The sequence below is a fragment of the Esox lucius genome, chromosome 3 (genome assembly GCF_011004845.1).
Source record: "Esox lucius isolate fEsoLuc1 chromosome 3, fEsoLuc1.pri, whole genome shotgun sequence".
In the NCBI taxonomy this organism is placed as follows: domain Eukaryota; kingdom Metazoa; phylum Chordata; class Actinopteri; order Esociformes; family Esocidae; genus Esox; species Esox lucius.
The window spans coordinates 23666397-23689191 of NC_047571.1; the positions used below are offsets into that span (position 1 = coordinate 23666397).

At 40.1% G+C, this 22795-nt stretch overlaps 1 protein-coding gene across 1 annotated transcript in view; it reads right to left on the minus strand.

Annotated features, from left to right (window-relative positions):
* LOC105022623 (insulin receptor) overlaps positions 1–22795 on the minus strand; it is a 74777-nt gene that overhangs the window by 38721 nt on the left and 13261 nt on the right. The window contains exon 2 of the mRNA XM_010891217.5: positions 21881–22441. Coding sequence (XP_010889519.2) covers positions 21881–22441 — 561 coding nt within the window. The remainder of the gene's footprint in view (positions 1–21880; positions 22442–22795) is intronic.

Below are 22795 nucleotides of genomic sequence, written 5' to 3' on the forward strand. Positions count from 1 at the left end.
GCACGTCATCTATAAAGAGGATGGCCTCTCAAATGTCCTCCACAGGAGGTTAGGTGGAACATCTAGCAGTACTAGCTAGTATGGGATCGGGGTGGCAAGATATGCAGTGTGTAAGTAATTATGGATTTATTGAAATGGCCCAAGCCTTTTGGTAGTCAATACTGCAACCAGCTGCCTAGTATGCAATATTTATAGGTTAGCCCTAGATATTTAAAAGTTAGCTGAAAGTTTTTTTGGAAAATACCTCCAATAATGGCTTAAATATTTGCAAGTCAAAATTGTTTTCTAGGCAGAAACCATAGCAAGTTTTAATGAGACATGGTGGTAGGTAGTGTGCAAGTGCTTTGTTAACTTTAAAAGCCAACTTAAAAATAAAAATAAATGCTCACAAATAATTCAGAATACTAGCCTGGTGCCAAAAGATCACATCCGTGGGTGCCAGTCCAGCTCTCAATCTCAACAGGCTCGAATAAAAGTCAGAGGGTTAGCCGCGGCAGCTAGCATTCAGGCCTGGTTCTCTCTCTCTTGTCACAAGTAGTATTTTGGACTGTATGGGTATGCTCCTCTGGATGGGTATTGACAGCTGAACAGGTTGTTTGTAATGAATATTTACAAACAACCAATGTTTGCAGAGCCATTGTACTCAGCTTTATAGGAAAACTTTCATTACTGAAGGAACCGTTCAAGAAACTGTCATTATCAAGACAGGGAGGAGTCACAAAATTGCTTAAACTCTGTGGGGTGATGGTTCAAGTAATCTGCTTACTGGTTCGTTCCACAACTGAGTGGTTCTTGAAAGGTTTAACCTGGCAAAAAAAAGAGATTTCACATACTTAAAAGTGCCAAATTAAGCAAGAGAGTTGACCAAAATAGGGTAGATTAGGTCATTCTAAATCAGCCATAGATCCTTTAGGGCAGGGGTATTCAACTTGTACTCAACAATGTCCGGATCCTGCTGGTTTTCTGTCCTCTCTCATCACTATCGCACCCACCCGGTGTCCCAGGTCTAAATAGGACACTGATTACAGGGTTGCGTTGAAGAAATGTAGTGGAACTGGCTTCGAGATCCAGAAATGCATACCCCTGCCTGAGAGTGGAAGAAACTATTTATTTTATTGTTCAGTACTTTTTGGCCTGTATCTACCGATAATACAGCTGAAGTGTAATGCTTGAACTACTTAGCAATGGTCATCCACATTTACAGCCATGTAATGGATTAAGTTACAACATTTTAGATCCATCAAATATTGACAGCAGTACTGAAACCATCGCAAAATCTCAAAGAGATTCCTGTGGAAAAAGTCTCTCACAAAGAGCTTCTTAAAGGAATCTTCCCTCACTCCAATTACTGGTAGGGTACAGTGCCAACAGTTAATGGCTATCACTAAAGTCTGCAGTCAGATATATTTGGGATCAATCCAGCTATGAAACAAAACAACAGAAATACTTATACATGCTAACTTGCATCTAGTCTTACTTGATTATTTGCATTTGTCTACAAATAACAGAGAAATGGTTGCAGTAATAGGGCCCTAACCACCTGCCAGTTGTCTTCTCAGTCTGATATTAGAACTGTTTCCATCAATGTTTCACTCAAAACTTTCTTTTTCAACTTTTTTGTAAAGGAAAAAAGTGCAGTGGTCTCTTATGTTTTTCTGGAGCTGTATGTATGTATGTATGTATGTATGTGTGTGTGTCTGTGAATATATATGTATACAGGTGCTGGTCATAAAGTTTGAATATCATCAAAAAGTTGATTTATTTCAGTAATTCCATTCAAAAAGTGAAACTTGTATAATTTATACATTCATTCCACACAGGCTATTTCAAGTGTTTATTTCTTTTAATTTTGATAATTATAACTGACAACTAATGAAAACCCCAAATTTAGTATCTCAGAAAATTAGAATATTGTGAAAAGGTTCAATATTGAAAACACCTGGTGCCACACTCTAATCAGCTAATTAACCCAAAACACCTGCAAAGGCCTTTAAATGGTCTCTCAGTCTAGTTCTGTAGGCAACACAATCATGGGGAAGACTGCTGACTTGACAGCTGTCCAAAAGACGACCATTGACACCTTGCACAAGGAGGGCAAGACACAAAAGGTCATAACTAAAGAGGCTGGCTGTTCACAGAGCTCTGTGTCCAAGCACATTAATAGAGATATGTTAGAAAAAAGTGTACAAGCAATAGGGATAACCGCACCCAGGAGAGGATTGTGAAACAAAACCCATTCAAAAATGTGGGGGAGATTCACCAAGAGTGGACTGCAGCTGGAGTCAGTGCTTCAAGAACCACCACACACAGACGTATGCAAGACATGGGTTTCAGCTGTCGCATTCCGTGTCAAGCTAGGGGCTAAAGACAAAAAGGACTGGACTGCTACTGAGTTATGTTCTCTGATAAAAGTAAACTTTGCATTTCCTTTGGAAATCAAGGTCCCAGAGTCTGGAAGATGAGAGGAGAGGCACAGAATCCACGTTGCTTGAAGTCCAGTGTAAAGTTTCCACAGTCAGTGATGGTTAGGGGTGCCATGTCATCTGCTGGTGTTGGTCCACTGTGTTTTCTGAGGTCCAAGGTCAACGCAGCCGTCTACCGGGAAGTTTTAGACCACTCCATGCTTCCTGCTGCTGACCAACTTTATGGAGATGCAGATTTCATTTTCCAACAGGACTTGGCACCTGCACACAGTGCCAAAGCTACCAGTACCTGGTTTAAGGACCATGGTATCCCTGTTCTTAATTGGCCAGCAAACTCCCCTGATCTTAACCCTATAGAAAATCTATGGGGTATTGTGAAGAGGAAGATGCGATACGCCAGACCCAACAATGCAGAAGAGCTGAAGGCCACTATCAGAGCAACCTGGGCTCTAATAACACATGAGCAGTGCCACAGACTGATAGACTCCAAGCCACGCCACAATTCAGGCAAAAGGAGCCCCAACTAAGTATTGAGTGCTGTACATGCTCATACTTTTCATGTTCATACTTTTCAGTTGGCCAACATTTCTAAAAATAATTTTTTTGTATTGGTCTTAAGTAATATTCTAATTTTTGGAGATAACTGAATTTGGGATTTTCATTAGTTGTCAGTTATAATCATCACAATTAAAAGAAATAAACATTTGAAATATATCAGTGTGTGTAATGAATGGATATAATACACAAGTTTCACTTTTTGAATGGAATTACTGAAATAAATCAACTTTTTGATGATATTCTAATTTTATGACCAGCACCTGTATATTTTTCATAAATAAATCCTACTACAAAAATACATGGCTTTGGTTCAACTTTCAGGTGCCTAAGACATTTGCACAGTACTGTATAGATTTTCTTTTCTATGTGGTCTACATCGAAAGGCAATTCATGAAATATAACATGCTTTAAAAATGCAATATTGGTGCACAATTTCTAAATCAATAGTGTCTTCCAACTCACTTGTGCTTGTTTTAGAGGTTCATTAAGAAATGCAGGAGCTCTGACATGCCCAGACACGACAGGTCTTGCAGGTGTGGTTTAATGTGGGTGTCTCATGGTGTGGCAAGTACACCCCCACCCGATAAAGACTTGAAATCAACAACCAGCTTTCCCCAACAGAATTGCTGCAAGAAGACCTGATAGAAATGTTCAAGTCAAGGACTTATGTTCCCAACTCTGGTTATATACAGCTATTCATGATGTAGCTATTGGTAGGACAGGCCCCAAAACATTTACATGTACCGATTAAACTGAGGGAGAGGTTGGGGGATGTGGAAAAATGGTAGCTAGCTAGTAGGCTTACCTGCCTGGCTAGGATTACGAGACTGGCACCAGCAAAAGTAGTTGCACCTGACATCATCTGGCCCTCTAATGTAATATGCATTCAGAGGTAGCCTTACATTTCTATGGTAGCCCATCTCAACTTCGTACAACAACAAAAAAACATTCCCAAGCAAAGTACCGTCACTGGTGCAAACTAGAGATCAAGAGACTAACCACCTGTTCAGCCCAAAGCAATTGTTATAACACTACTAAATGCTAATGAGTTAACAACTAATTCACAGTAAGGACTCACCACGATGGAATTAGCATTCATCCTTTGAATTAAAAGTCAACCATTCAAAAATGTAAAAATGTATATAAGTACAGTAAAATCACGCCACATTTGTATGGAGTAAAATAATAACAAAATAATAAAAATCTAAATTTTTTAGGTCACTTTGAAATATCCTTAGTTTCCATGAAAACATACTTGGGAGTTTGAATAGGAAATATAGTAAAATGTAAAGGAAATAGTCACTGACATGAAATAATGATTTCAATTGAAATTAAACTTTGCTTTTGTTAAAGAATCCACCATTTGCAGCAATAACAGCCTTGCAGACCTTTGGCATTCTAATTGTCATTTTCTCGAGGTAATCTGAAGAGATTTCACCCCATGCTTCCTGAAGCACCACAAGTTGGATTGGCTTGATGGACACTTCTATGTACCATACGGTCAAGCTGCCCCCACAACAGGGTTCAGATCCGGTGACTGTGCTAGACACACCATAAGAGACAGTACACCAGCTAACTGATTCTTCTCTTAATACACTGATCAAAATTATAAACGCAACATTTGTTTTTGCCCCCATTTATCATGAGCTGAACACAAAGAGCTAAGACATTCTCTATGTACACAAAAGGCCTATTTCTCTCAAATATTGTTCACAAATCTGTTTAAATCTGTGTTAGTGAGCACTTCTCCTTTGCCGAGATAATCAATCCAGCCTTTTATTGTGGCCAGCCTAAGGCACACCTGGGCAATAATCATGCTGTCTAATCAGCATCTTGATATGTCACACCTGTGAGGTGGATGGATTATCTGGCCAAAGGAGAAGTGCTCACTAACACAGATTTAGACAGATTCGTGAACAATATGAGAGAAACAGGCCTTTTGTGTACATAGAGAAAGTCTTAGATCTTTGAGTTCAGCTCATGATAAATGGGGGCAGAAACAAGTGTTGCATTTATAAGTTTGTTCAGTGTAGTTACTGCATGGTTTGGAGCTGTGCTTTGGATCATTATCCTGTTGTAGCAGGAAATTGGCTCCAATCGAGCACTGTCAACAGGGTATGGCATGGCGTTGCCAAATGGAGTGATAGCCTTCCTTCTTCAAGATCCCTTTTACCTTGATCAAATCTCCCACTTCATCACAACCAAAGCACCCCCAGACCATCACTTGCTAAACAGATGGTGTCAAGCACATCAACAGCCTCTTTTCATTTGGTCTGGATCTCCCAAATGTTCTTCTTTGAGATTTGAACACCAGATTTGTCTGTCCATAACACTTTTTCCAGTCTTCCTCTGTCCAGTGTCGGTTTTCTTTTGCCCATATAATCTTTTTTTTTTATTGTCCAGTGTAAGATGTCTTTCTCTTTGCAACTCTGCTTAAAACAGTTGATGCTGAGACCGCTGTTTTGTGGGTACTATTTAATGTAGCTGACAGCAGAGGACATGTGAGGTGTCTGTTTCTCAAACTAGGCACTAATGGATTTGTCCTCTTGCTCAGCTGTGCACCGGGACCTCCCACTCCTCTTTCTAACCAGGTTAGAGCCAATTTGCAGTCCTGTGAAGGACTGCAAATACACAGACTTGTACCAGATCTTCAGTTTTTTGGCCATTTCTCGCATGGAATAGCCTCCATTACTCAGAACAATAATAGACTGACAAGTTTCAGAAGAACATTCTTTGTTTAATTTTGAGCCTCTTTTCGAACCCAACAATTACTGATGCGCCAGATACTCAACTAGTCAACAGAAGGACAGTTTTATTGCTACTTCAATCAGCACCACAGTTTTTAGCTTTGCTAACATAATTGCAAAAGGCTTTTCTTATGATCAATTATAACCTTTTAAAATGATTGACCTGGATAACCAAACCCAACGTGCAATTGGAACACAGGGCTGATAGTTGCTGATAATGGGCCTCTGTATGCCTACATAGATGTTACTTCAGAAAATGTGCTGTTTCCACCAACAATAGCAATTTACGATATTGACAATGACTACTCGGTTTTCCGATCAATTCTGTCATTTTAAAATGTGGTTCTTTAGAAAACAATGGACATTTCTAAGTGACCCCAAACTTTTGAACGGTAAAGTTATAATGCATTTAACTACATCTTTTTGAAGAATATCCCAACCCAGCATTATCTAGTCCTAATGCTGCATGATTCCACTGTTTATATTTGAATGCACGTCTTCCAGTGGTGGACTTTTATTTAGAATCTCAATGCAAATTCCACTATTCTGCCTAAATATTATTGTGGCTGGGATCAGCCAAGTTGATTTCATGTGGAGCCTGAACTATAAAGAGGTGGCTTGCCCATATAAGGGCAAGCCAGCACATGACCTGTTGACATAATTGTAATTCAAACTCAACCCGGTATTACATGGTGATGCAATCACATGGGACTTCTCGTTTTCAAAGAGCGAACAGTTGGTTCTCATTGCAGTTGCTCTTTAAATTACCAACAAGACGCAGGCAGGGAAGGCACTCAATTCATAGAAAGTGACTAAAGGACGTCCTCTGCCTGGTTAGTTTGAGTAGTCATTCAGCCTGTCCTCTGCATGCCCCTCTGACCTCCACGGGTCACATGGCACCAGTGTTTTGGTTGTAAAAGCATCTGTTGGCAAGCAGCGCTGTGGGGAGGGAGAGAGAGAGGTAGAGAGACAGAGAAAGCCCTCACTCTGCCCCGTGGGTCCATTCATAAACTTGGAAAGGAAGTGCCCTCACAATGACAGGAAACAATCGTGCAGTATGCTCGGAACTTCTTGGACAACAATTATTCTGGCAGGGTATGGACTTGGCGCCAGGCAGACTTGATTGGGATGTGTGGAGAGAGGTGTCACACACGGGAGAGCGGGTCACACTCACAAATGCATGTGCTACACAGACACACAAGGACAAACAAATAAAGCAAAAACAATATTAGGCACGCACGCACCCACACACATGCCCGCACACAAACACAGCAGCCTAGCCTTTGTTACCTTGCAGCACTTCCAAAAACAACAAACATTCTTTACACACACTTACACACACGTACACACACGTACATACACATACGCTGCATGTTTGTGTTAGCAGCCAGGAAGTTCATAGTGTCTCAGGTCATCCCCTAGGCCACTGATTGGTCGGGGCAGGTGTGTGTGACGTCCGTGTGGGTAAATTTGGACCATCCATATATCAACACCATTCACCTCACCTGATCTGTCTTTTGGACGTACTAGCTACAGACAGTGAAGAGACACCGAACGAGAAGCCACAGAGGGTACAGACAGAGAAACATAACGCCTTGGAAGGCAATCACTCCACCGTACAGATATGGAGCGGCATTTCCTGTCAACATAATGTAATTAGCTGGTAAAGGTGCAGTAAATGTATGTTAACCCAAGGCCTTTCTGAAGAGCAAAAATAATCCAGTGGGACTCAAATGGTGGGTTATCCGTTACCAAACATCCCAAAACTTTCAATAAGCAGGCAAGTACAGAGATTAGAACTGTAAACGTTTGGATCAAACTCGTCACCTCCTTTGAACAGAATGACAACTGCAGCTTTCAAATCCAGGGAAACATTACAATCTACTAGTGAGAGGAATAACAGGCAGACAATTTGGGTTATGGCCAAAGTCCGCAAATTCTTGTTTGTGAAAACCTGCCGTAGCTTGACAAATTGAGTGCAATTCTTCCTAGTACACCATATACACTGCTAAAGAATTATGGGAACACAGTCATCACAGTATAACACCAAGTCAATTAATATTCAAGGACATCAATCTGTCCAGTTAGGAGGCATAAGTGATTGTGAATCAATGTCTGTTTTGGTCCAAATTAAAGTGATAACAGGTACACTGGAGAGGCAACAGCAAGACAACCCCAAAAAATGAATGGTTTTGCAAGTGGTGGCCACAGACAATTGCTCTCTGCTTATCCTTCCTGACTGATTCTACTCTAGTTTTTTTGCTAGTGTCCTTATCACTACTGGTAGCATGAGGCGGTACCTGTAGCCCATTTAGGTAGCACAGGTAGTCCAGTACCTCAAGGATGGCACATCCATATGTGCTATCGCAAGGTTTGCTGTGTCTCCCAGGACAGTCTTAAGAGCATGGAGGAGATACCAAGATACGGGTCGTTACAGGAGGAGAGCTGGACAGGGCCGTAGAAGGGCATCAACCAAGCAGCAGGACCGGTATCTGCTCCTTTGTGCAAGAAGGAACAGCACTGCCATGGCCCTACAAAATGACCTCCAGCGGGATACTGGTGGGCATGTTTCTGACCAAACAGTCATTGATGCCACTGACTGGCCCTCACGTTCCCCAAACCTGAATCCAATTTAGAACCTATGGGACGTTATGCATCAGCGCAACCGACGCCGCCAAGTAGCGCCAGACTGTCCAGGAGCCCACTGATGCCATGAGGGTCTGGGAGGAGATCTCCCCAGGACTACATCCGCTGTCTCATCAGGAGCATGCCCTGACGTTGTCGGGTCGAGTGCATACAGGCATGTGTGGCCCAAGCACACAACCAAGTCACATTATGAGCTGCCGTGATGAAATTCACAAAAAATGGAACAGCCTGTGATTTCAATAGTTTGAATCCAGCTCTCAGACGGTTGGCGATTTTGGTTTCCATGGACCATTGTTAGGTCATTTAGATCTCAACGAATTACATAATGTACAGTAAAGTTTTTGATCTTTATTATTTCATTTATCGAGACCCGATGTGCGATTTCAGTGTTCCCTTAATTTTATATATACATTTTGTATATTTACCCACATACAGTGATGGAAAAACTATTTGCTGATTTTGTACGTTTGCCTACTGACAAAAAATATTATCAATTTATAATTTTAATGGTAGGTTAATTTGAACAGTGAGAGACAGAATAACAATAACAAAATCCAGAAAAACAAATGTCAAACATTTTATAAATTGATTTACATTTTAATGAGTGAAATAAGTATTCGACTACTCTGCAAAACATAACATAGTACTTGGAGGCAAAACCGTTGTTGGCTATCACAGAGGTCAGACGTTTCTTGTAGTTGGCCACCAGATTTGAACACATCTCAGGAGGGATTTTGTTCCACTCCTCTTTGCAGATCTTCTCCAAGTCGAGGCAACTCGAACCTTCAGCTCCCTCCATAGATTTTCTATGGGATTAAGGTCTGGAGACTGGCTAGGCCACTCCAGGACCTTTATGTGCTTCTTCTTGAGCCACTCCTTTGTTGCCTTGGCCATGTGTTTTGGGTCATTGGCACACTGGAATACCCATCCATGACCCATTTTAAATGCCCTGGCTGAGGGAAGGAGGTTCTCACCCAAGATTTGACAGAGAAGTCCTGTCCCCTTAGCAGAAAAACACCCCCAAAGCATTATGTTTCCACCTCCATGTTTGACGGTGGGGGTGGTGTTCTTGGGGTTATAGGCAGCATTCCTCCTCCTCCAAACACGGCGAGTTGAGTTGATGCCAAATAGCTTGATTTCACAACACTTTCACCCAGTTCTCCTCTGAATCATTCAGATGTTCATTAGCAAACTTCAGATGGGCCTGTACATGTGCTTTCTTGAGCAGGGGGACCTTGCGGGCGCTGCAGGATTTCATTCCTTCATGGCATAGTGTGTTACCAATTGTTTTCTTGGTGACTATGGTCCCAGCTGCCTTGAGATCATTGACAAGATCCTCACATGTAATTTTGGGCTGATTCCTCAACGTTCTCATGATCATTGCAACTCCACGAGGTGAGTTCTTTCATAGAGCCCCAAATCGAGGGAGATGGACAGTTCTTTTGTGTTTCTTCCATTTGTGAATAATCACACCAACTGTTGTCACCTTCTCACCAAGCTGCTTGGCGATGGTCTTGTAGCCCATTCCAGCCTTTTGTAGGTCTACAATCTTGTCCCTGACATCCTTGGACAACTCTTTGGTCTTGGCCATGGTGGAGAGTTTGGAATCTGATTGTTTCTGTGGACAGGTGTCTTTTATACAGGTAACAAACAGATTATAATCAACTCGTTACCTGTATAAAGGACACCTGGGAGCCAGAAATCTTACTGTTTGAGAGGGGATCAAATACTCAAGAGTCATAAAAATGCAAATCAATTTATAAAAATGTTGACATGCGTTTCCCTGAATTTCTTTGTTATTATTTGTTGAACAGTCTCTCACTTTTCCAATAAACCTACCATTCATAAATGTCCTTGGTTCATTAAAATGACATCGAATTGATCGGAAAACAGAGTAGACATTGTCAATATCGTAAATGTCTATTGTAGCTGGAAACGGCAGATTTTTTAAGTAACATCAACATAGGCATACTGAGGCCCGTTATCAGCAACTATCAGCCCTGTGTTCCAATGGCACTTTGTGTTTGGTAATCCAGGTCAATCATTTTAAAAGGTTAATTGATCATAAGCAAAGCCTTTTGCAATTATGTTAGCAAAGCTAAAAACTGTGATGCTGACTAAAGTAGCAATAAAACAGTCCTTCTGTTGACTCAAAATGAAACAAAGAATGTTCTCCTGAAACTAGTCAGTCTATTATAGTTCAGAGAAATGGAGTCTATTCCATGTGAGAAATGGCCAAAAAAACTGAAGATCTAGTAGGCTGTGTACAACCCTCTTCACAGAACAGCGCAAAGTGGCTTAGAATTTGAATAATGTTACTATTCCAGAGTATGCATTTGCATTATGAATTTATTATTACATTATCCACAAAGTGAATTAAAACTAAAACAGTTCGAGAGAGAAGAGGGGGGTTGGGGGAGTGGTGGGTGGGGCTAGTCCCAATGTCCAGAAAGGCGAGCTATCGTCCTATCAGACACGAGGGGCGGCGACCAAACCCATACTGTACCACCTCCTGCTGTTAAAGTTAATTACATATAGACCACATTCATAACACTGGCTTACCATAACACAGGCTTACTGGCTGCTATTGGGGGCAAAGTCCCTATGTCTCTCTCTCTTTCTCTGCCTCTGCCTCTCTAGGGCTCTACGGGCTTGTTCAAATGATGCTACATTTCCCGAGACGTATCAAAGAACACTCAAGTCCCTAGATCATTTTGTGTAAACTTGCAAATATCGGTAGCTCGAGAAGCCACCTTCAGAGGTCGCGTGCAGCACATTTTCGATTGAGCTCCCAACCCAGATTAATGAAATTTTTAAGACAACTGTGTGGGAAGTGTATCAAGTTATTGGACCGGTGCCCACGAATATCACTTGATTTCCCACAATTGACACCACAATCCTGACATGGTACCTCTTGACCAAGCGGGGCCAAACGTTACGGAAATTATTATGCAAAACAAGATAATTCTACCTAGTGTTTTATTCGCTCTCTTGTAACGTAAACAACCCCCAAGGCTCTACCCTCTGCCACTTTCCCTTCCACTTGTATACCCCTGCACCCCCCCCCCTCCCCTCTTCTCAGCTATGTGTGCAAGTGAGTAATCTCCTTCACTGAGTGGTAGATAAAGTTAATTGTATAGTCATTTGGTAAAATACCAGCCTCCTGGGTTCAGCTGGAGTCCCACTGTAAGGGGGAGTTCCAAATGGTACCTCTTTGCTTATTTAAGTGCACTCATCATAAAATGGCTATCCGGGACAACCACAGAACCTAGTTATATTAAGTATACCTTAATGAAGAAGCCATCAGCAAAGTGCTGCAAGGAAAAAATAATCTAGCACTTGAATAATGATTCAGGAGATTCAACCAAAATCACATCTTTAATCATACTTTTATTTCCAGAGAAATCAGCTGTTTGGATTCGCAGCTCCGCTGTGGCAAGTTGATATATCAGCCGGTCAGATTTTTCTGTGATACCCACTGCCTAATTTATGAAGGTCCTCAATGATGTTTTTCCATTTGTGAGTTATTTGCCTTTAACCATGATGACAGATGAGAAATATATTTACACATGCATTTTACCTCAATGTTATACCCCAGTGAAACAGAAGCCTGTTTCCAACAATACAGTTCCTTAAAACATATATACACAAGTACAATGTTAATTAAGCAATAAGGCACACACAACAGGACTGTAGCATGAATATAGTCACAGGTAAATGAGCTGACAGTAACTCCTTCCACTAATGACATTTACCTGTGATGGTACAGTATTCTTGATTTAGCACAGCCACACATTTGAACTTCCATAAAACATTAGACATTTGTGACATTCACATTTTAATAAAAACAATGTTGATAAGTAAATGCATGCAATTACATTTTCAAAATCCTTATTGTTAATTGTTTTCATCACATGGCCAGAGACATGTTCAGCTATGCGAAAACTGACCATTGCAACACCAAACTATATGCTGGGTTAGAAACATGGGGAACTAACATCGAAATACACTAGGCCATTCAGATAGCAAAGTAAATGTGAGAACTTCTCTTTGAGGCATACTGATCATTTACATATGGAACTTCCAGCAGGACGGACAACACATCACAGTTCAGAACGTTGCTGAACATCTAGCATCAATAACCAGTTGTAACAAATTGTTTCACATTTTGTTTGATGTTATTAATAAGAATCCTTAGGTGTGGGAATTCAATTTAGCTTAGCAAGCATGTTAAATCAAAAATTATCCTCTCATATATATTTTGTTACCTAAAAACATATGTCCATTACTTCTTTGGTAATGACATGACAAGCTGCTAGTTTAAGTGTTTGTAATAGTGTAATGGTGATACATAATCATATATTTTAACAAAACATATTTAAACTATAGCTTGTGTCAATCACTAAAGATCTGAAGTCATATGAGGTGAACTAAACTTAAGCCCAAAAACTCAGGCCAATAATCCTTGCTAGCACATAATGTGCTTGCCAAACAAATATTTAGCATGTGGGTGTATGCCTTAATATCTGCATCAAACCTTCTATAGCTACCAAAGCATTGGTATAGATGTATTGTTTTAATCTAATGGAAGATCAATCATACCAACATAGCTCTGTCTATTACTTTGTGGTTTTATTGCTCCAGCTGCAGCCCATAACTGTTGACCAAAGTGCTGCTTTGTTGTTGAATACCAAATTCTCTTCTTAAACTTGTAGCATTTTAGAAACAAAGTAATTTTATTATGGATTCCCAAATGCTCCCAGCATGAGAAATAGTTCCCCACCAAACAAGAAACGATCTCATTATTGTGGGATGAAGTGTTGTTTTTTAGTAACTTTATTCATTAAGGGTACACTTACTCTTCAGTGTGCTCTGTATATATTATGTTTAGCAAAGTATTTGAATGATTTTGTTTTCATGTTTTTACAGGAACTTTGAAAATATAATAAAATCCAAATACATCAGACAGCCTCTGAAAAAAAGTATGGTTCCATTCAAAAATGTGGACACCTAATTAATTTAAGGGTTTCTTCATTTTTACATAGTGAAGACATCAAAACTATGAAATAACACATATGGGATAATGTAGAAACCAAAAAGGGTTAAACAGATCAAAATACATTTCATTTTGGAGATTCTTCAAAGCAGCAACCTTCGCCTTCATGACAGCTTTGCACACTCCTTGCATTGAAACTAGTTCAGTGTAACCACGGTGTCACCTGAAATTTGTTTTGGATTTGAGAACTGGATTTGAGGCCCCTGTTAACTTGTCTGGTGGTAGGATACATTTTTTATTTTAGTTGTTTCAATTCATTAAATATTTTCACGCAGAGATTTCTCATGAAAACAAGAAGTGATGCAGTTCTATACTACTTTTTATCGAAGTTGACTGGAATGCTCTTCAGTTCTGGGACAGTTAAAGCTTTTCAAAGCAACTTTTTAATTACCAAGATTACCAAATAACTGTCAAAAGCTCTTGAGGAACACGTTTCCTGTCAGTGATGGATTTTTTTATATCTTGGCAGTCAAATGTAATAAATGAAAGCATTGAATATAATCAAAGGCTTATTATACATTTTACACTAAACAAATTGCATTGTGAGAAGTAATGTCAAATAATATTAAAGCCTGCCGTGTTCTGCAAACCACTGATTGGGAGCCTTTATCCTAGCTCCAGCTTTGATGCACCTGGCTTTAGACCTGTCCTATTGTACTGATGTTTTGTTGTCCCTCCAATAAGAAAGACCAACCATCACTCAACACCACAGCAGAGTAAATTATGACTCACTAGTCCCTACCAATGATCATTACACCAAAACAAAGAAAATCCATGGATACTAATCACCACATACTTGGGGTATCCGGCACCTCTTCATTGAATCTACGCCATCACAGCAAAAATTATCTTAAACTTTGACTCTAGCGCAATAGTGCAGTTTGAGTTGAAATCTTATCTTTGGCCCCTCACTTCACAGACATTTAGAGCAACCTGGGCTCAATGTATATTGTATATTTACTGTTTTAATGCTTGTTGGATTTAGTTTGCATTTAAACTGCAACTTTTAACAAAGATGTCAGGTTACTCCAGGATAGTCAGATTCAAGCCATGGAATGGCACCAGAGGGCAAAATTCTCAAACAACAATTGCTGTGGATTCCGTTATCGCATGAACTAGGGATGGGCATGGTTAGTCAAATAACCAAAATAAAGTTAATACTGGAGTACTTGTGCGTGTTTGCCCCTCAAAGTTTTTTATGTTCATGTACTTTTGGTTGTTGAAATAAATTGATCTATACATGATTTGTCAAAATACAATTAAAATTACAAAAGACAATCTGCAATGATTCTAAGTTGTTTTTATGGTGTATTCCTTCATGTATTTTCATTTACAATCGCTTATCAGAGCCATAGTTGTGTGTTGGCCCAGTCAGTATATGCGTAGTCTACTGTTACCAAGGGGATGAAAGCAAACTAATTCAACGCAAGATGAACTGTTATCTATGAAAAAATTATCTAAAGTTAAGCTGTAGAATCTAAACGCTGTTGGGTGTGCAGAAAACACTGTGATAAGCAAATAGCTTATTGCTGGCTAGCTTAGCTAAGTAGCTCCTCTAGACTTCTTCACCCAAAAACTTTTGGCTTCTAGTTCCATAGCAGAGTTTAGTGAGTGCACAACAATGCTTCCTCCATATGTGCGCTTCGCGCCTTATTTTGTAGCACCCATGTTGTATCGGTAGTTTAAAAAGAAAGAAAAAAAAAACACTCTTGGGTAACAGAATACCATTTAAATAATAACACATACTATCCAGATAATAAAGTAATGTCCAATGCACATCTCTAATGCAAACCCCATGCCCTTGAAGGGGGTTTTAGCAAAATCTAGAAGAATACCATATTTAGTGCTGTGCCTATACACTGACTATGTAGAATCACAATTCTTTTTTACAATACTGTATCTATAATCTGACCACCAGAATCAATATCATGATTACACAGAGGGGCACACTCACATCAGAGCAGGTTGACCAATTACTGTTTTTGAACCACAAAATTGATACTCAGAAATAATTCATATGCAGCAGTTTTTTCAGTATCTTGTTAACTTGTTGTTGTACTTTCTCTAAATAATAACAATACTGAGCTTAAAGTTTATCTATGCAACAATTTAGCACTCTTATTTATTAAATGTTGCTTGAGGTTCTGCTAAGAATGTACTTTTCAGAACTGTACACTGCTAAAGTCTTTGTGTTGAAAGGTTAAACAGTCCTGAAGGTCAACCTTTAATGTTCAATTTAGAAGTTCTAAGTAATTTCAAATTGAGTGGTTTGTCTCTTACTGAGTGAGTGAGTCCCCCTTGTTAAATAGCGTAGCGGTTAGAGAAGCGGACCTGTAAACTAAACAGTGTTGCACACTTATGCAACCAGGTTATTGTGAGTTTTGTATTTTTTATTTTCCCCCCTCAAAGATTTCAGTTATTTTTTCAATTGAATTTTTCACGTTATAGGTCACATTAATGGTGGAAACATTTCTGACATGATTTCTTTGTCTCATTGATTTACATCCCAAGAACCGGGCATTTTAACAGGGGTGTGTAGACTTTATATCCACTGTAAGTCCCGCGTTCATATCTCCCCACAGGCAAAGCGAAGTACACATTATGAATTATTCCATATAGACTAAATCTTCGCTGAGTAAAATCTTCAGTATCTACATTATTGTAAGCCTGAAATAAAATAGTTTACGGTTGTATTGCGACTGTTTCTGGAGCATTTTCGAAGTACGCATCCGTATATGCGTTTTGGTTCATAATAGACAAACACATTTTCTGGCTACAATAAACAGTAGTTACGTTATAGTGAGCCTAAAACTGTATACGGTTATGTTGCAACTGTTTGCATCTTCGTCTCGCTAGCAATTGCTCAATTCTTATGATTATTCCTAGGAAGTTAGTAGACACTAGTAAGCCATTTACTGGCTAATAAGCTGTTTAAAAGGCCATTGGTTAAAGCTATACAGTTCATAGACGCTATTTGTGGTGGAGGTAAACTTAAGAAACGTTAGTCAATTTAACACAATGCTCAATGGTGTTTAGCGACCGGTGAACTGTGTAATGCCGTGGCGTAGTGGTTAAAGACAGTGCCTCCCACGTGGAAGACCTAAGTTAAAATCTATTGAGAGCAACAACATGAATACATTTTATTTTTGGGCCGCAAAAAAAAAAAAAAAGTTTATAAAGTGTTGTGACTATTTCTGGGAGATTCGACGATTCTCTCGTCTTTTCACTTCATGAAAAATGTAGTTATCACCTTTATCGCTTGATAAAATAATGTAATTCACAAATGAAAGAAAAAAGAACGTTGGTATTCCATGAAATAGCTTTGGCAGACTCGCTGGCAATTGCTCAATTCCTACGACTATTCCAGTAAGTTAGTAGATACTGGTAAAGCCTATTACTGGCTAATGCGCCGTTAAAACAGCCAGTGGCAAATGCCATATAGTTCACAGACGCTATTTGTGGTGGAGGTAAACTTAATAAGAAACGTTAGTCGGTTTAATTGTATCAATATCATTCACAAATGGCCTATTAGCTGTTAAAATGGCCAGTGGCAAAAGAGGATTTGTTTATAGACACAAGAGGCTATACTGACACCCATCGGAACATACAGCTCTGTGGTGTAGTGGTTAGCAACACAGCCTTCCACGTCTGCGATCTGGGTTTGAATCTCGAGAGGGCAATACTTTCTATTGCGGGCCAATTAGGCTTGCCTGGTTTCTTGTTTTTATGAGGAGCTGCTAATGGGGATTAGCTAAAGATTGCGCTTTGAAGATGTAGCCTAATATTATTAGAGATTATCTTTAGCACTTCAGTAACTATTGTGATTCAGTTGTGATATTGTGATGTATTGAATCATAACGTTATCATTACATATTGTATCAAAAGGTATGTGCCAATACCCACCCATATCCACATTATTAGTTAACAGGAATATATGCATAAGTGGATTTTCAATTTACCTGACACAGTGGCTGGTGAACTAAAAGGGTTGTCTGCATCTACGTACAATATAATTGATTTCGTAAGTCAACTGTGTAAACATGACTTATTACATTAAACACAATTAAATTAAAAAATGATTGCCCGTGGACCCCCGAAGGACAATAAGTGCCCCCGCTGCCAACATAGAATACTGTAAAAACACTGTTTACGGTCTGTTAACAAGACACAATGACTCCATCAAAGGGAAACGCTGCAGTGAATCAATACAGCCACTGAGATTAAGAAATGACAGTGAAAGACAATGCGCAACCCAATACCGTGAAGGCACACAAGGTTCTACCATATTTCCAATCACATACAAAACTTTAAGTATCACACGGTCTAAACATTTATAACATGTGAGGACACAATAGGCAAAAACTGTCGCAGGAAACAAGCCATTGCTACAAATATTTCTAAATTTAGAATTATATTAGGAAACAGAGTTGTCTGCCAAAGGATGACTGAATAAGGTCTATATCAAAAGCATTGCAGAGAACAGCGTGGAACAGGGCAGGGAAGGACTCTCTCTTACCCTCTCCTGTTTCCATAGTGTGGTTGGAGCTGGGGCTTAACCGATCTTTTCTTGCTTTAGTGAAAGCAGGCCTGAAACCACAGGGTCCACACCACAAGACCACAAAGCCTGACTCACTACTGAGGCAGCTAGCTAGCTACTATTCAAACAACTGAAGCAGACCATAGGCTAACTCAGCATTAATAAAGGGCTAAAGACTCTAGAGATTTAGTACAGACTGTGGTTGGGTATGTTCATTCAAAGTGGAATTTTACCCGTGTAATTCAGTGGTTTTGGTGTTTTCCTTTATTAGTCATTGGTACAGAAATGTGCAAAAATTTATTTTCAGAACAAAGTCTAAGTCTAGATATCCTGCTTTGATTGTCCTGATAAGTACTGATTTAATCAGTTACTACAATTCCCAAAATCTCATTCTTGGAGTCCAGTGAGCATTGTTTATTGTGGAACACATACATGGCAAAAAGAGACTGAGCTTATTATAGCCGGCTGCAAATTTGCTGGAAATTACAGATGGGCGCCAATAAGCGTAAAATAAAGTTGTGTTTACTTCAATAGGCAAGGGGAAGGTCTGTAATACTGAAACCACATCACATTGATAACATTAAAGCTGCAGTTGTAGTAGTGTCGCTTGCAGAGACACCAAATGTTTGCTATCAGCACTGGGCAACTGCGTAACTAACGAGTTGCCAAGCGCAGCCAACATGGCCAGTAGGTTTATAATAGTATGATTTCTGGAACCACAAGAGATGAATTGGAAAATTGGTACCATTGTTTTCTGGTACCATTGTGATGAGCTAATGTTCCTCAATCAAAAAGGGAGCATGCCAGCAGCACCCCACCTGGGCCACAGTCTGCAGACAGAAATCACACTGCAGCAGTCCACGTCTAACACTAGTGCATTTACGCGGTCCACGTCTAACATTAGTGCATTTACGCGGTCCACGTACCACACTAGTGCATTTACGCGGTCCACGTCCCACACTAGTGCATTTACGCAGTCCATGTCTAAATTTATCAAATCAAGCATGTAGGCTACCAGCTGATTTTGAAGGAGGCTTTCTAAGGAGCACTCATTGTAACATTGTAACAGCAGGTGGTAGGCGATGCCTAAATCTAAAGATGGCTGATATACGAAAAACATTACAGATGCACCAATACTTTTTTTCAGACCGAGTACTCTTTGCATATTTGATACAGTCAATCCAGCAATATCAAAATAATAAATAGTTGTATTACAAATTACTGGTCTTTAGAATGCCATCATGTGTTTTAGCAACAGTGTTTCACAAATACTCCCTCTCACATGGGCATGACTATAATAGGTCAGTCCTGTCTGTCAAGACATGTAAAGAACAGCTTAGCGGTCCAACACACTGCCTTGTAGAACCAGCTGCATCACTACCATGAGGTGTTTGATTATAACAAGTCCTGTGAACTTTCATAGAAAGCGGCATTCATTGGTTCTGACCGTCTAGGGTAGGTTGTAGGGATGTTGTAAAATGTTTCTTGATTTCGTTGCACTTGAGCGATTCCTTGTGGAAGACCAACATTTGCACGTTTAGTTGAGGTGGTTGTTCGTAGAGAAAGCTCTCTCTTCCAAGAATGTAAGTTATGGGAAAAACTCCCTGATGAAGCAAGCTGTGTTAAGTAGATCGGCTTAGCAGAATGTGCTTTAAAGAACTTGTGCAAATCGACACTCCCAAGTCATGGAATAAAGAGGGAATCACATTTGTGATGTAAGGACTGGTCTTCAGAAACATAAAATATTTCAGCCATAGGGGTTAGGGTTAGAATTAAATGGTGCTTTTAGAGTAAGGAGTTCAGAATAAGTTTCGATTTTTGGATTCATGTTAGTTTAGGGGTTAGTATAATTCCTAGCAAAAACAACATCATGAAGATTAAGGAACATTCAAAGTATATCCAGAATAAGGTTCAGCAAAAGCTACAATCAGGGGTAGGATATAAAAATATTCCAAGGCACTGAACGTTCTTACAAGTAAAGGTAATTATTAAGAAATGAAGAGAACATGGCACAACTGGGAATCTATCTAGAACAAGCCGACCTCAAAAACTGAGTATATGCACAAGACGGGCACTAGTCGGAGGCTACCAAGAGGCCTATAGGAACTGTAAATTACTTACGTCCAATTCAATGGCTGAGCTGGGAGACAATTTACCTACTGCAACAAAAGCCCAGACGCTTCACAAAAAAGTGGCCTTCATGGAAGTGGCATAAAGATAACTCATATCAAATCTAGGCAAGTTCATAAGATGGCATACCGGAGACTCCATAACAAAGAATATTCTACGGTCTGATGAGAACAAAATCTACTTTTTGCCTGGAATGCTAAACACCACACATTATCCTGAGAACACCATCCCTACCGTGAACAATGGTGGTGACAGCATCATGCTATGGGAATGCTGCTTTGCGTCCAGGCATGGGAAGAGAGATCCTGGACGAAAACCAAGTGTAATCTTCCAGCCGGACAATGATCCCAAACAAACAGCCAAAGTCATACTGGAGTGGGTTAAAAACAAAAAGGTCAATGTCCAGGAATGGCCCAGTCATAGCTCAAACCTCAACCCAATTGAGAATACGTGGAAATAATGGATTATCACTGTTCACAAAAAGTCCCAATCCAACTAGACAGAGCTAGAGCAATCTGGCCCCAGATTTGCAAAGCTGGTAAAGACTTATTCATGTAGACTCATGGCTATTGTTGCTGCCAAACGGGCCTCTACTGAATAATGGGGATGAATACTGTTTTGCATTTTTTTATTAATTTAATAATTTGTAGATTTTATTTTTCACTTGCATATTATGGACTTTTTTGTGTTGATGAGTTGAAAAACTAATTAAATAAATTCTGATTTCATGTAAAATGAGGATAAATTCAAGGGGGCAAAAGCATGGTTATTAAGATGTTCAACTTCAAGGTCGGTGTCTGCAAACACATATGGGTGAAAATGTTGCTCAAGAGTTTTACTATATACTGGCAACAGCACAAAGGAAGAAAACGTCTATTGCAATAAATTAACATAGGCAACAAATTTTGCCACAAACCGTACCTTAAAATCAGTAATACGTGTGAGAAGCACTTAACTTTAACTCTTTCAAAAATATATATTACAATATAATGTAGGAAATGATTACTACAATTACATTTCAGGCGTATGGCTATCTACGCTGTTTTCACGTTTGAAAATCACAATTCATAAAAAAACTAAAAAAACATTCTTCAATAGTTTATCCAAATGTGCAGCCCTACCTAAATCTACCCGTTAATAGAAATATCCTTGTGGGGACTGGCTAAAAAGAAAAACAAACAGGGATTTTAATTGTGGAGACTTCCCCGGATTATATAGAAAAACCACGATCCCATCCGATATACTTGGTGTTGTTGCATCAAACCCAGGGCCTGAACCTGGTTCAAGCTCGAACATGAACATAGCCTACTTAACTAAACCATAGCACATGACTTGGCTCTGCAGCTGGCCTTCATACACTAAAGGACATGGTGAGTGAGTGAGTAAGAGTCTTGGCAAGTCTGCATCACTCGGCCTAACAGCACACACTCCACTCTCACTTTCCAACAACTCTTCCTCTTAATCTGACTTCCCTGGAGACCTGGTCTTTGAATGTTAAGTGACATCAGTGCAACCGGAGAGCTCCCACTCTCTGCCTCACACACAGACACACAGACACAGACACACACACAGACACAGGCACCCTCCACATATTCACCGCAATTGCTTAAATTCACTGATCCAATTTCACTTATAAATAGCACAACACCGAAAGTAAAGTAGAATAAAGAATGTGCACAAATACTACACCCACATAAATACCCCGACACATTAAAACTAGTACTAGTAGCCAGGTGCACAGTGTCATCTCCCACTGGTAAACGTTAGGAACCCGGGAACTTACTTCTCTGGCAGTGCTTGTGTGTCCAGCAGCGTTCGTTGAACTGGCCATTGATGGTAGTCTGTTGGCAGGTGGTCTTCCCCTTGGCTGCCCCGGGACACACGTCACCACACTCCCGCTCGTTCTTATTGGCCACAATGTAGTTGTCCTCCACAGAGTCCAAGATCTTGGACCAGTCCAGAGTTGAGAGGTAGCAGAGGTCTGGGTTCTTCTCAATCCTCACCGCTCCTCTGGTGATGTTCATCAGGCTGTGGAGACCGATGTCTCTTAGCTGCAACATTTCAAAAAAGACCAGGGCGTAGTTGAAGAACAAGTTGTTGCCTCTTATTACGGTGAGATTAGGGAAGAGGTCTTTCAGGCTTTCCATGCCATAGACCCTGAACAGGAGGAGGAAGTCAGTGATCACAGCTAGTTTGGGGTAACTGAGGCCTCTGAAGTCTTCGGGTTTGGTCTTGAACATCAGGATGATCTTCAGGTGGCCCTCAATCACTGTGCAGTTCTCCAGGGAGCGCAGGTTGGTGACGTTGTTGCGGATGTCCTTACTGGAGCAGATTCCAGTGGACACTTTCAGTGGAGAAGATGATGGGAGGGTGGAGAGGAGAAACAAACACATTGTTTAATCATTGGATTCAGGCAAAGTTGACATAATTTGAAAACATTACCATACTGTACAGCATTTATAATCTGATTGGCAATAATAAAATGACAGATTATTTTTGTCTTGTCCACTACACATTTTGACACTTTACTGTATAACAAACAATGGTGCCGCAGTGTATTTCAGTTGGAGTCGTCAGCCAGAGTCAGAGGGTGTTCATATCCTATTCTGTTTATAACACCCCAAGTCATCCAGTACAGGCCTGCCAGAGCTCAACTGGCCCCCTATTTCCTACATGGGGCACTACTTTTGACCAGAGC